The sequence below is a fragment of the Ochlerotatus camptorhynchus genome, unplaced genomic scaffold (assembly GCF_037179485.1).
Source record: "Ochlerotatus camptorhynchus isolate MF236.1 unplaced genomic scaffold, CSIRO-AGI_Acam_v1.1 ptg000328l, whole genome shotgun sequence".
In the NCBI taxonomy this organism is placed as follows: domain Eukaryota; kingdom Metazoa; phylum Arthropoda; class Insecta; order Diptera; family Culicidae; genus Ochlerotatus; species Ochlerotatus camptorhynchus.
This window is the reverse complement of record NW_027040816.1, coordinates 6,568,298-6,582,240: the sequence shown is the minus strand read 5'-3', so window position 1 is coordinate 6,582,240 and position 13,943 is coordinate 6,568,298. Positions and strand designations below refer to the sequence as shown.

General features: G+C 37.9%; 1 protein-coding gene across 6 annotated transcripts in view; it reads right to left on the bottom strand.

Moving 5' to 3' along the window:
• LOC135708135 (calmodulin-binding transcription activator 1-like) overlaps positions 1-13,943 on the bottom strand; it is a 592,813-nt gene that overhangs the window by 50,269 nt on the left and 528,601 nt on the right. For all 6 annotated transcript variants that reach the window (XM_065230097.1, XM_065230091.1, XM_065230092.1 and 3 more), the window contains exon 6: positions 5,217-5,284. In XM_065230097.1, coding sequence (XP_065086169.1) covers positions 5,217-5,284 — 68 coding nt within the window. The remainder of the gene's footprint in view (positions 1-5,216; positions 5,285-13,943) is intronic.

Sequence of the window (13,943 nt, the reverse complement as noted above, 5' to 3'; positions counted from 1 at the left end):
AGACTGAGCAAGAGGGAAAAAACCTGAATCAGAGTGACAACGATGATGATGTGCAACTTTCTTTCGGAGGTGCTCCCTTCGCAACAAGAACTTGGTTCGAACTTTGATACGGCAACCATTAGACACACCGAATGGGAGGGCAGGATCCCCGGTAATTTGATAGATTTTTTCAACGGGAGAATTTTTACTGCTGTAGATTGCTCATCAACAGATGCCATTCAAGCCTTCGATGAGCCAACCTGCGATCAATCAGTCATCAAACTGGAATGCCCGTGATCCGATGTACCTGGAACCTACGACGAGATTTTAGGCAGCTCCGATGAACTGGTAACTGGTTTCAAGCTGTTAAAGACGAGCTAAACTCCATGAACGAAAACGACGTCTGGTGTCTGGTGGAAAGCCCAAGCAATGCTGTTCTGATCAAGACAAAGTGGGCGTTTCGCATCAAGGAAAGATGGCAAACCTTCCCATTATAAAGCGCGTCTAGTAGCCAAGGGCTTTCAACAGAGGCATGAATTGGACTACACTGAAACCTATCAAAAATTGCAAAGATTCGGACTGTCCTGGCTGAGGCGGTTCACAGTACGCACATCAACATGGAGTCTTGTAGTGAAGACTGGTTTTCTCTATGCGGATCATCAAGAGAACGTGTACCTGGCTGTTCCTAACGGGATTGATGCGCCGTCCAACCTGGTATGCAAATTGAAGAAATCCTTATATGACTTGAAGCAAAGCCCACGCTGTTGAAACAACAAGTTGAACAAAGAACTCTCGAAGTAAGCATTTTCACGTGCCAAACACGATTACTGCTTATATGTCAAGACCACTAGGAAAGGTAATGTGTTCGTTATTATATAAGTTAAGAACGCAGTGTTGCTTAAACCATTCGAATTTCATACACAAGGATCAATGAAATCAAAACCTATAATCAACATCAACTAGCAGCAGCATTAGTCTTCTTCGAGGAGAAGTCACAATCATGGTCAGCAAATTTATCGAAATACACTGAGCAGCATAGAACCAAACCAAACAAACTGCAACGCGCTTCATCAGCAACATGCGACCGGACGGCAATTCAATTTCACCACATAGTAATGGCATGTTTCTCCAGTGAGGCCTCTGTAACTTCTGGCAAATAAAATTAAATTCATTATTGTTTTGGAATTGGAGGTGGTAACATCTAGTTAGTCCCTTTTTAAAAACGTATCACAAAACCATGAGGTTTTAACTTATATATTGGAGATCTCCTAGTTTCTGGCGACCATTTGCATTCAGTTTTGGAAATCAAAAAAACACTTTACGAGATGTTCCAAATGTCAGATTGCGGGGAAATCAACTACTTCCTGGGAGTCAAGATTCGATACGACAGGATGACAGGAACACTATCATTGTCCCATGAAACTGGAATCAACCGTGTACTGATCAAGTTTTAAATGATTAACTGCCATTTAATCAAAACGCCGATGGAGAAGGGTTGTCTGCTGCATGTTCAAGATATAGGCCAAACCGCGAGTTACTGGAAAGTATCATGTACACAATGCTATGTGTTCGTCCGGATATCAGCTACTGGATGGGATATCTAGATAGATATCAGCAGAATCCATGAGATTCCCAGGCATAAAAGGACATGAAGCTCCTATACACCAAGTAGGATAGTTCAACTGCTCTGGTGGGATCAGAGTTGCGACCTATCACAATCACGATCGCCAAACAGCTGATGGCAGTAACGCTTTGTACATTCCTATCAATGTGCTCGTCGAAGCTCTCTCCATGACCATCCATCAAGTTGACGGAAGAAGTAAAAAGCAACTGGTGAATGTCAGACTGTTGTGATCCATCACCGATCTGGTCATTTCCGAGAATCACGACACTCATCTGTGCTCGTTTTGAAGCAGTTGCTGCTTTGCTTGCTTATTTGAGTGTGTTGGTGAGTGAGCTCAACAGCTTCCGTTTCATGTTGCCTGCTTTGTTTGTAACTTACACAGTTGCGCCTGCCAAGACGAACTTGGAATGCGTAGGCATTGTTTTCATTTTCTTCTGTCGTTTTGCTTTTTCTCATGATCGTACTGCAGAAATCTTCACTGTTTTCGTTGTGCTTTTCATCATCAGCAACGAGTGTAACGTTTTGCTTGTGAGCAGCAACAATTTCTAGTGACAAAAGATCCGTCAGCGAAAGTCGGTTGATGCGAAGACGAGTGTCACGTGAGTGTCATGATATTTTGCATCACTGGGTGGGATTTTTCGAGGCGGCAGATGCTGTAGACAAGAAATCTGTACCCGTATTCGTGTTTCAAATTTTTGGCAGTGCAGTTTCGTGGGCCAGCAGGAAACAACAGAATCTGGTGCGCTAAGTATGGCTGTGTCTGAATGTATATGGCTGAAAGGAATTCTCATGCTTATGGCATCGGATCAGTCCTTCACGATCTTCGAGAATAACCACGGGTGCATTTCTATGGCGAAGAACGCAGAATGTAAAAGAGCAAAACACATCGATGTCAAGCATCACTTCTTGCAGGGAACACTGAAGATTGGGCCAATCCCAAGCAACAAGCAATTAGCGAATATATTCACCAAAGTGCTGGATACTACAAGATTCCAAGAACTTCGGAAGCTCCTAGGATTAGCCGATTAAGAGGGGGTATTGATGCAATCAAAATCGAAGCTACCGAAGACTTTATTAATTGTTAGCAAGTCCTTAGCAACGCTATTGGTTTCAAGTAATAAGTCTCATTCCAATTGTAACACTACACAATCTGAAGAAAAAATGTCGAGGAAAGCATTTTTTTTTTGCAACGTCACATGTAAAAGTTTAAGTCCGTTTTTTAAAGTTGTGCCTAAATTAAGACAAAATTGAATATATCAGCATTACAACTCATCTACTTCTGGTTTACAATTTGGGCTAACTAGCAGCACGAGATGATTTTCTAGTGTTAGTCAAATTGGAAAATCTTAGTACGAAACTTAACCAGACGTTAACATTATAGAATTAATTTAAATTCAGATCTCAAACTTCACCAAGGTGGATGTTTCAAGAGCTGTAAGAAACCGATTACCAAAATCTTATTATAATTCTCATGGTAGGTCTTCTCCCACCAGGTTGATCTAACCCTAAAGAATCGCAATGTCTCCGAACCGGTTGCCCCCTTCAAGTTGGGAGCCCTGGCTTTAGCCCACCATCGTCCTACCGTTGATGCGACACTGGTTTGAAATATAATAGATCAATTAATTCACAAGACCTTGAACGTGATCCTCCAATCCAGTCCCTATAATTCTCTTGACTCATCCTAAGAGCTATATATATCATAGCCATAATACTCACACTTGAAGTTTCTCAGTCTTGTGTTCAGAGTTCAGTGAACTCATCAAAGTTCACAACCTTGGTGAAACTTATCGTAAAAGATCAACACACCGTAAACACCGCTTTGGGCAGTCATAATTCATAGTCCATAGGTGTTAACTTTGAACGGCGCCGGTGGTGTAGTGGTAAGCGTGATTGCCTCTCACCCCAGCAGGCCTGGGCTCAATACCAGTAGGCGCCGCCGGGATGTTCTGAGGCATAACATCTCTGATCACGCCTTCCTTCGGATGGGAAGTAAAGCCGTTGGTCCCCGGTTCATGAGTTGATGGGTCGATAGGGTAGGGTCCAGGTGTGGGAGCTGCCTTCCTGGCACGTCGGTAGCATTGGTGCTCAGCACGGAAAACAAGATCGACGAAAAAACAAACCAAAGGAAAAAAAAAAAAAGTTGTTAACTTTGGGTAATTCATAATTCTGTCGTCGAAAGGGCCTCCCATATAGCAATCTTAGTTTTATCAAAGTCTTGTATACCATCTTTTGGACTTGAAGAATGCTTTAAAAGCTCGATAAAGCTTGCAATGTTACTTGGGCTGTGTTTGTGTTTGACTTTGACCACTTCTTAAAGCTACTTGGATATTAGTCAGATCCTTTCTCACATTTCATATCCTGAAAAGCCTCATTTAACGCACCTGTTTGAACCATCTTCATTCCCCGGGGCTCGATTCATCTCCTTTTAGTCCTCAGACATCCACATCGAGATCAGAACGCGTGAGTTGAAAGTGCGAGTGTGTGTGTGTGTGTATTCACCAAAGACTGGTCATATATTTTCGGCTGCTGTTTATATTTGTAATATCGGTGTAATTTTTCGCGCTGGTTTCCATCGAAACGACCCACATAAAATAAGCCTCCACCTCCATTGACCATCGGGGATTATAATGAACGTGTGGAGAGTAGCAGCAAGGCCTCATAAGCCCTGTGTCAGCTTTAAAGTCAACTCCCGTAATAAATTGCGCTGGGGCCCGTCCGTCGTCGGGCGTTTGGGTGCGTCGTATGTTTGCACAAGATTGTGGGAGGGGGATGAACGAATTATGAGCGTTGCTTTTCCGAGGCAGCAGCAGCAGCAGCCAGCAAGAATATTGCAACGTGCGAAATAAAATGCTTAAAATTACACAACATCGCACCGGTGGTGGGTGGATCGTAAACGGGGTGGGAAGGGGGTGCAGCAGAGTGCGTTAAACAGGGGGGAATGGTTTATCCTTGTTTTGTTATGGACACCGGGTGATAAAATTTAATTAATATGTATTTGCGAGCGTAAATCTTGTGGCGTGGCAAAAGGGATCGGGAAAGGGTTTTTTGGTCCCGAGATTGGGATTTCCGGTGCCCCGTGGTCAGATGATAAGTTGGAATTATGTCTGTTCATGTCCAACTTGGGTTGACTCATAAAGATGTCTGCCAAAATAAATTCATAACTTGAAGATCTCGGATAACATCTCAGCTTGAAGAATGTCATGGGAATTGTCACGAAAAACGTTACATAATGACAGTCATAACTCCAAAATTTCATCCTTCTCGGCTGTCGGTGTGGGAGTTCTCAGGGGAGAGTATCCCGTCAACCCGGTTTTGATGGTGGGTGTCAGATATGACGAGCAGTTTAATTTTTTATATTTATGACGCTCGCTGAGTCATATTTTTTATGCCCCGCCAGGATTTGGTGCCAACTTTATGCACTTTTAAATGACGTGCTTAGAAATATGACAGTATGACGGTTCATAAACACAGAAACAAAAAGTAAAAACGTTTGACGATTTGCGCCTCCCAACAGGTGGTGGGCTGCCATCAGTTTAACGGTGGAGGTTGTATATTGTTTACGATTTTTTTTATCAAAAGGAAATTGAAAATTTGTTTATTATTTTTGCCTTACCTCGTTTTCACCTCTTTCGACTGCCATTCGGAATGTTTGTCGAAGCTGATGAGAATGGCCGCAATTTCCTGAAAATAAATTAACGGAAAAAGAAATGATTGCATATGGGTTTAAGATTAATTTAAGTGCAATGCATTATAGGAGGTAGTGGTCAAGAGAGTCGAAATGTCTTTAAAGTTTTTTTTCATAAAATATTTGAATTGATAAATCTTTATCCATTGGTCCATTCTCAACCAACAATCGAAAAGCGCCTATCAGATTTAATATTTGTACTGCTCTTGTCGCGCAAATCGAAGCTCTTCTACGCAAAACCAGCAATACTACCGGGAACGGCTGAATTCCTCCTATTCTATGGGGTTGTTGGTTTGCATAGGCGAGCTTCGGTTCGTACTATAAGGGAGTTACAAGTATTGTTTACAAAAACTGATAGGCCTTTTTCAATTGTCGAAAATTGGTAAATGGCCAGTATTTAATTGAGCAATTTTCAATTTTCAATTTTGAATAGTTTTATTTTAAATAAGTCAATTATTAACAGGACAATTTTGAAATGGTCAATTTTGAATTGGCTAATTTTGAATTGGTTAATTTAAAATTCATAAATTTTGAATTGATCAATATTTAACTATTGATCAATATTTAACCATCCAATTTTGAATTGGTCAATATTTAACCAGCCAATTTTGAATTGGTCAACATTGAATTGGCCAATTTTGAGTTGGTCAATTATAAATTGGTCAATTATGAATTGGTCAATTTTCATTGATCAATTTTGAATTGGTCAATTTTTAATTAGTCAATTTTTAATTAGTCAACATTGAATTGGTTAATTTTTAAATTAATCAATTTGGAATTGGTCAATTAAGAATTGGTCGAGTTTAAATTGGTAAATTTTGAATTGTTCATTTTTGAATTGGTAAATTTTGAATTGGTCAATATAAAATTGGCCAATTTTGAAATGATTAATTTTGAACTGGTCAACTTTGAATTGGCCAATTTTGAAATGATTAATTTTGAATTGGTCAACTTTGAATTGGCCAATTTTTGGTTCATTTTACATGAGTCTATTTTAAATTGGTTGATTTTGAATTGTTCAATTTCAAATGGGTCAATATTGAATTGGTTAATTTTGAATTGGTAAATTTTAAATTGGTCAATTTTAATTGTTAATTTTTGAATTGATCAACTTTGAATTGGTCAATTTTGAATTGTTCTTTTTGGAATTGGGCAATTTAGAATTCGTAAATATTGAAATGGACAATATTGAATTGTTTAATTTGGAATTGGTCAATTTTGAATTGGCAAATTTTGAATTGGTTAATTTTAAATGAGTATATTTTGAATTCGTCGATTTTGAATTGTTCAACTTTGAATTGGCCAATTTTGAATTAGTCAAATTTAAATCGGCCAATTTTTGAATCAGTCGATTTCGAATGGGTCGATTTTAAATTGGTTAATTTTGAGTTGGTCAATTTTGAATTGGTTAATTTTGAATTAGTCAATTTTGAATTGGTTAATGCTGAATTACTCAATTTCAAATATGTCGATTTTGAATTGGTTAATTTCCAATTGGTTAATTTTGAACTGGTTAATTTTGAATTGGTTAATTTTGAATTGGTTAATTTTGAATTGGTCAGCTTTGAAATGATTAATTTTGTATTGGCTGACTCGTAATAATAGCGCACATGCTTTTGTAAATAAACACGGCTATCGCCAATTTCTTGCGAATAAAAGCTCAATCTCGGAAACTAGCTACACAATCATGTAGAAGAATAAAGCCTGTAACATTTGGAATAGTTTGTTTGCGAAATTAATCTTTTATCCGTTCGGAATTTTGAAATGGTCAATTACCCATTGCCTAGTGGTTTAAACGTCTGTTTTCACACTGTTAATTAATAACACCATGGAAATGTGAATTTAGAGTGATGATGTCTTAAGCAAAGCTGATGGACATAAAGGGTGATACGGTCAAAATTTGGTCAATATCAACTTGACGTATTTCTTTCAATTTTGCATTTAAAAAACCTGAACACCCCTCATTTTGAAGGTGTGTGTGTGTAGAATGTTGCTCCTATTTTGATTTTGGAATTCACTCTTCAGTTGTCAAAATGCCGTCCAAGCAAGAAGAGCAGCGTATCAAAATTTTGCTCGCGCATCGCGAAAATCCGAGCTACTCGCACGCAAAGTTGGCAAAATCGCTAAAAGTTGCCAAATCAACCGTTACAAATGTAATTAAAGTGTTTTGGGAACGTTTGTCGACAGCCAGGAAGTCTGGATCGGGGGGAAATCGAAAACCGGAAGCCGCTGAGACGACAAAGAGAGTTGCCGGTAGTTTCAAGCGAAACCCTAACCTCTCTCTCCGAGATGCCGCAAATAAGCTGGGTGTATTGTCTACAACCGTGCATCGAGCCAAAAAACGAGCCGGACTATCGACTTACAAGAAGGTAGTGACTCCAAATCGCGATGATAATTAAAATACGACGGCCAAAGCGCGATCCCAGAGGCTGTACACGACGATGCTGACGAAGTTTGACTGCGTGGTAATGGACGACGAAACCTACGTCAAAGCCGACTACAAGGAGCTTCCGGGACAGGAGTTTTATACGGCAAAAGGAAGGGGAAAGGTAGCAGATGTTTTCAAGCACATGAAACTGTCAAAGTTCGCAAAGAAATATCTGGTTTGGCAAGCCATCTGTACCTGTGGCTTGAAAAGCAGCATTTTCATAGCTTCCGGGACTGTCAACCAAGAAATTTACGTGAAAGAGTGTTTGAATAAACGTCTGCTGCCTTTCCTGAAGAAACACGGTTGTTCCGTACTGTTTTGGCCGGATTTGGCATCTTGCCATTACGGTAAAAAGGCCATGGAGTGGTACGTCGCCAACAACGTGCAGGTGGTTCCCAAGGACAAGAACCCTCCCAACACGCCAGAGCTCCGCCCAATTGAGAAATACTGGGCTATTGTCAAGCGGAACCTAAAGAAGACCAAAAAAACTGCTAAGGGCGAGCAGCAGTTCAAGGCAAACTGGCTTTCTGCGGCGAAGAAGGTGGACAAGGTGGCTGTACAAAATCTGATGGCAGGGGTCAAGCGTAAGGCCCGGCAATTCGGATTTGGAAAAGCGGAAGCCTAACTGAATATTTTTCCTGAATTTTATACTAATTGAACTTGAAAAAGAAATTTAATTTGATTTTTTAAATAAACGATTTCACCGATTTACACGCGTTTTCCCTTGACCAAATTTTGACCGTATCACCCTTTAGCCTTCTTCATCTTTTGAAAATTTGAGTTTTGTGATTAATCCTCCTCAAAGTGGGACGCAAAACTTGGTTTTTCACAAAAGCAAGATATAAAATTGATATCTTCGGCAAAAAATAGTTGGAACAACTTTGTCGATGACTTCAAAATCACCATTTTAATTCCATTCCAATTCGATTCCTATTCTATATAAATTCACATAAATTCCATTCCAATTCCATTCAAATTCACATAAATTCCATTCCAATTCCATTCCAATTCCATTCCAATTCCATTCCAATTCCATTCCAATTCCATTCCAATTCCATTCCAATTCCATTCCAATTCCATTCCAATTCCATTCCAATTCCATTCCAATTCCATTCCAATTCCATTCCAATTCCATTCCAATTCCATTCCAATTCCATTCCAATTCCATTCCAATTCCATTCCAATTCCATTCCAATTCCATTCCAATTCCATTCCAATTCCATTCCAATTCCATTCCAATTCCATTCCAATTCCATTCCAATTCCATTCCAATTCCATTCCAATTCCATTCCAATTCCATTCCAATTCCATTCCAATTCCATTCCAATTCCATTCCAATTCCATTTCAATTCTATTGCAATTCCATTCCAATTCCATTCCAATTCCATTCCAATTCCATTCCAATTCCATTCCAATTCCATTCCAATTCCATTCCAATTCCATTCCAATTCCATTCCTATCTTATTTGAATTCAATTTCAAATTATTTTTAAAAAATTTCAGTTTATTTCAATTTAAATTCCATTGCAATTCTATTTCAATCCTATTTTATTTTCATTTCAATTCCATTTCAATTCTTTTTCAATTCCATATAAATTTCCTTTCAATTCCATTTTATTCTATTTTACTTCCATTTGAATTCCATTTGAATACCATTTGAATTTAATTTGAATTCCATTTGAAATCCATTTGAAATCCATTTCAATTCCATTTCAATTCCATCAAATCCATTAATATTTCATTTTAAATGCATTAAAATTTCATTTCAATTCCATTTACATTTCCATTCCAATTTATGTTCCGATTCCAACAGTTGTTCCAATCCCAATTGCAATTCCATTTTATTTTAAATTTCAATTCCGATTCCATTCCATTGGTTAATTTTTAATTGGTCAATTTTGAATTACGCCAAATCTTTATCAATTCCATTCCAATTATTTTCCATTCTATCTTATCTTCATTTTCATTCTCTTCCAATTAAATTCCATTTCAATTCTATTTCAATCCCATTTCAATTCCATTTCAATTCTATTTCAATTACATTTCAATTACATTTCAATTCCATTTCAGTTCCATTTTAAATCCATTAAAATTTCTTTTCGATTCCATTTTCATTCCATTTTCATTCCAATTCCATTCCAATTCCATTCCAATTCCATTCCAATTCCATTCCAATTCCATTCCAATTCCATTCCAATTCCATTCCAATTCCATTCCAATTCTATTCCAATTCCATTCCAATTCCATTCCAATTCCATTCCAATTCCATTCCAATTCCATTCCAATTCCATTCCAATTCCATTCCTATAAATGTACCGATTCAAATCCTTATTCCAATCCCAGTTTCAATTCAATATAATTTTAAATTTAAATTCCTATTCCATTGCGTATCGGTTAACTTCCCAACAAACAATTTTAACTGCAGATTAGCTTATACTGCCAAAATTTGCCTTATGCAGCTAATTTTTTCCTGTATAAGCTGAGTTGCAGCAATTTTCAATTGATCCAATTCTATTTCAATTCCTATCAATTTATTTTTCAAATTCCCTACAACCTTCATTTCCATTCCATTTTATTCTAATTAATTTACAATTCCATTTCAATTCAATTTCAATTCCGTTAAAAGTCTACTCTTATTCCATTTAAATTCCATTTGTGTTCCCATTCCAATACTATTTCAAATCCCAATTGCAATCCCAATTGCAATTCAAATAAACATTGAATTTGAATTCCAATTCTATTGCAATTGGTCAATTTTGAATTGATCAATATTTAATTTGTCAATTTTGAATTGATGAATTTTCAATTAGCAAATTCTGGCTTAGTCAATGTTTAATTGGCCAATTTTCAATTCTATTTCAATTCAATTTCAATTATTTTCCAATTCCCTTCAAACTCCATTTCATTCCATTTGAATCCAATTAATTTTCAATTCCATTTCCATTCCATTTTCATTTAATATTATTGAAGATTTTTGAATTCATTTCGAATTGGGTTGAGGTTTTTCTCAAATTTCTTGGTTTATGCCCATCCTGGTGTCAATGTGAACGTTACATGAAATATAACTTACTAGGTTTATAAAGTTGTCCAGTTACAGTTTGTATTATAATGATGATTGAGTAATAAACTGAATATACTGCATTTAGAGTGAAAAACAACATTTCAATTAATTTATTGAATCTTCCTTTGAGATAACGTCGAATCTGAATTTCCATCACCATTTCAACCGAAACAAGATGCTAATTCAACCTATAAGTGCTCAAATCAACATTCAAAACGAGTAATAAAATACGCTCCACAGCATCGCTCATGAATTGCAAAGACCACCGAAAAAAAAAACTAAAAATCACCAAAACCCGCTTGTTGCTATTACTTTCCATCGGAATAGCTGCTTTTGGGGAGCCATTGGAGCAACACACTGAGACTTGTTGGCAACGATTGCCATCCGTTATAGCCCCGAGAAAATCACAGATAAGCAAAGCCCCATCTCCCCGTTTTCTCAATGAATGTCATACAATGAGATGTAAATGTGTCTTTTGTTTGTAAAGTACCTACCAACATCCTTGCCGGAGCAGTCACTTTTCGCTTCATTTTCATTTTTGTAAACCTCATTTGAAGCGACATAATGGTGCGAGTACCCATATGGGCGAACGAGCTTATCTGCCACGGAAATCGTGATTATGCACCACCCCGACCGAATGGATAGCTTTTCCTTTGCCAGTGCACTTTTCGACATTTTCATTCAATTGAGAAAATTGAAAAGTATTATGAAGCAAGGCACACATACTCATTTTCCGTGAAAGCAGTTCCTGGTCTGCTTTTTTATTTTATTTTACACAACATACGCGGTGGATCTCGGATCGTGTGTTGTAATCTGAAGGCAGGAATCTTTCTCCGAGCTAGAAAACCAATTTAATTTAATAATACAAATGAACTGCTTTACATTTCCTGGATGAAGTTCACATCGCATCCCATTCGGCAAGCAGAAAGGATTCCATCCTTTGTATGGCTTCGGGGAAGACTGGAATTGTTGATATATCTTTAATTTACATTTGCCCGGAATAAAAATCCGAGACGACAATCGTAAAAATATCCACTGATAAAAGGAGAAACGTTCCGCTTCCCGATGTGTCTTTGTCCGTTCCGTAGGAAAAGTGCATACATTTTTTCAGACCATCAGTAACACAAAACAATAACGTATGACGACTACACGTTGTGTCGTTCTCAGGATGAAGCCGTCTTCCCACCGAGCGACCGCCAAAGTCTGATGTGCATGTGTTAGTTTGCTTGTCTGGTACCTACTTGAGGAACTCCCGGGCAGAAAGCTATACTTTTCGATTTTCTTCCCAGTCAGCGGAATTTTTTTTTTTGCTGTGGCCAAATCAAGTAGAAGCGAAGTTGAGATAGGAAGGTGGAGAATGGGTGGAAGGGCAGTGGGAAACTGTTCTTTTTATTTTGGCGAAATTCTTAGACCAAAGACTTGCCAATTGCATTCCACTCGCACAGCGAAGGGTGAATTGTTTGGTAAGGCTTTTTCTCTTCATCGTTCAACTATCTATTTATGAGCTGTTTGGTTGTTTTTTTCGGAGGTTCGTTCTGTTTGGGCTTGGCTGTGAAAAGTTTCCATTTGAATTTAATTCAGGAGGAAGAATTTCTCTAAACTAAATTGGATTGATGTTTATTTAAGCGGGAAACCGAGTTCTATGAAACTAAAATATCCAATACTCTGAAGGACCGAAAGCAACAGTTTGAACCTCCTGAAATACTGCAGGCCATTATTATGGCTTTATAAAGAGTCTTATTTTCTTCTCTTCACACTGGATATTGACAAGGGCATTTTGAGACATTTACTAATTTTATTATTTTTAGGAATTGTTAATCAAATTTCCCTTAAAAAAATAAAAATGTGTATGTTTTTCCTGAAAAGACCTTAGTTTTCTCTACAACTTTGTCTCACACGTCATTTCGAACAGAAGTGACGATTTCGTGCTACAATATTTTTGAAAAATGTCAGACTCCGTTTAGAAAAATTTTCCATGATCCAAAATTAGCACAAATGTGAATAATTCTCCATTTCTAACAATTACGCAGTCTTTCTGAGGCTCCTCACCCGTTGCGAAGTAATGAACCCACTGGTGATCGAAAACTTTGAGAAGCTTCTGGAGCTAAATTCTCAAACATGTTTTATGACTTTGTACTACCTATCTTTAACACAGGATGTCAACCCTTCAAGAAATATTCCCAATCGTGTAGTCTTCTTCAATGTCGGCAATTCAGTGAATTTTGATTTATCTATGACATAGGAAATCCGTGGAATTTCAGAGCATCATCGTCTTATGATTGCTCCGTATCTTGAAAATACGAGAGCTGCTTTGTGCTTTTCCATGCGCTCTTTAATCATCACCTTCGCGTGGGTCAACTTTGGGCAATGAGAAGGTGGATTCACTTGCGAAGGTGGGCGCTATGGTAGGCGACATTTATGATCGACAAATCGCCTATAGTGAATTTTTCTCTATTTATCGTCAGCAGTCGCTCGTTAGCTGGCAACATCAATGGAGTGAAAGGAGCTTGGGACGATTGCTGCATTAAATTATCCCTAAGGTGTCGAAGTTTGCATGGTTCAAAGGGTTGGACTTGGGTCGAGACTTCATACGCGTGATGCCTCGTCTCATGTCCAATCACTGTTGTCAAAACGCTGTGGGGTTGGGAGACAGCAATCTCTGTGAATGTGGACAAGGTTACCAGGACGCTGATCACATCCTTTGGTCTTGTGCGGAGTATCGTGGAGTCAGATCACATTTTTATGATTCCCTTTTGGCTTCCTATTTTGGCTAGACGCGATCTGGAGTTTATGAAACTCATATATGTTTACTTTAAAAATATTAACCTTAGATTGTAAGTTTGATTAACCTTGTGTTTAGTTTGTATTTTGTACGTGTTGGTGTTTTTTGGTCAAAATATGATAAGTCAATAATGGATGATCCCTAATGTTATAAATATATTAAAATTTAATGATTAATTTTTTAAACAATATCCGAACGGAAAATTGACTCTTGGGTCCACGAAATGGCCCTCTAGAAAATCAAAATCATCATTTTGAGAGGTAAATTCGTGATCCTAGAGCTCATACATATCTCTTCAGAATAAAATGGAAGTTGTGACCGGAAAATGGACCCTTGGAACCACGAGATGATTCACCATTAAGATCCGGAAATTCCGTAAAATTGT